This window comes from Colobus angolensis, unplaced genomic scaffold, assembly GCF_000951035.1.
Source record: "Colobus angolensis palliatus isolate OR3802 unplaced genomic scaffold, Cang.pa_1.0 Scaffold1, whole genome shotgun sequence".
NCBI classification, from domain to species: Eukaryota; Metazoa; Chordata; class Mammalia; order Primates; family Cercopithecidae; genus Colobus; species Colobus angolensis.
The window spans coordinates 12,255,350-12,256,649 of record NW_012110918.1 but is presented as its reverse complement, the minus strand read 5'-3'; the positions used below and the strand labels follow the sequence as shown (position 1 = coordinate 12,256,649).

The following is a 1,300-nucleotide window of genomic DNA, read 5'->3' as shown; positions in this document are numbered from 1 at the left end:
GGTCATGGCCCTCCACCCAAAAGGACATACTGCCCTGGGAAGCTGAGGGGAGGAATATCAGAGATGAGCCCAGCTGGAAGATGCCTCCTGGGAGGGCCTGGGGGGCCATCAGGAGACCCCAGCTAGAAGGAAGCTCTCCCCACCGCAGATGCAAATGACTTCCCGCGCTCCGCCCTAGGACTCTGTGGGTGGGGGCTACACCGATGGGGCCAAGAAGGGAAGGTCACAGCAACTCAGGATGGACCCCGGCCCCTCCCCCATCCCCACACCAGCCTGGACCATGCTGTCAAGAGCCCCTGGTGTGACCACCCCCCAGTACAAACCATCCAGACCGGCCCAATGGCAAGGGACCCCCACCACCCCTTCTGAGGAGACTGCTTTTCCCACCAACGGAAATAAAAGCACCGCAAACCAGGGAAGTTAGAAAAGTCTCTTTTTAAGTTTTTAAATTAAAATTTCACCCTGGTGAGATGGGATTCTGACTTGGGGACTAAACCCAAAGGCAGGCTCTCCACTTCGGACCTGGACGCGCAGTGGGAGGGGCAAGACGCCCACCAGGGCAGTCAAGTCCCCTGCTGGGCAGAGCCTGACCTTTCACCGAAGTCAGCTCCTCAGTGCCACATCAGCCCTGCATTCAGCAGGAGACAGGTGACAAGAGCTATGGGGCCACAACCAGCAATCCGAGGTGGGGAAGAGGCCATGGGGAGAGAGAGCCCTGATACCAAGAGGGCCTTCCACAACTTTGGTTTCAGGCCCTCCCGGGACCTGCAGCTGCTATGTGGCTGCCCGGTGACTGTGGGAGTGGGGTCCACTTCCAGATTCCAGAAGGCATGGCTGTTAAACGAGGCGGCTGAGACACCTTGTGCCCGCAACATCACTCCATCGGCTCTGCAGTATGACAGCCCTGGCCCCGAGCACCCCAGGTGTGCCAGGCCCATTCTCACACACATTAGTTATATTTATATATTCATATATATTATAGTTATATATTAAAAACAGAGGAAAAACTTGCCTGAAAAACTCCTGAAGGACCCAAGTGGCCCAGGAAGTTTACTATCCCCCCCACCCACAAAAATTCTTTTATAAAATCTTCCAGTGCGATCTTCGGGAAACCCCCTGCCCTCCCCGGCTCCCCCCTCCCTGGCCCTCCTGTGTCTCCACAACCCTGGGCTGCCCCCAGCTCCAGCGAAGCGCCTGGCGGCGTCCAGTCTCATCTCTGGCCATCTATGGCCGCCATGGCTTTCTGCTGGGTGGCCCCCTGCTGTGCTCCTGGGGGCCACGTGGGCTGTGGGCGGTGGAG

The 1,300-nt window shown here is 57.8% G+C and overlaps 1 protein-coding gene across 1 annotated transcript in view; it reads right to left on the bottom strand.

The window, feature by feature from the left end:
• Positions 1 to 416: 416 nt before the first annotated feature.
• Positions 417 to 1,300, bottom strand: part of UBALD2 (UBA-like domain containing 2) — a 1,547-nt gene continuing 663 nt past the window's right edge. The window contains exon 2 of the mRNA XM_011949651.1: positions 417 to 1,300. This exon is cut by the window's right edge and continues 33 nt beyond it. Coding sequence (XP_011805041.1) covers positions 1,211 to 1,300 — 90 coding nt within the window. The 3' untranslated portion in view covers positions 417 to 1,210.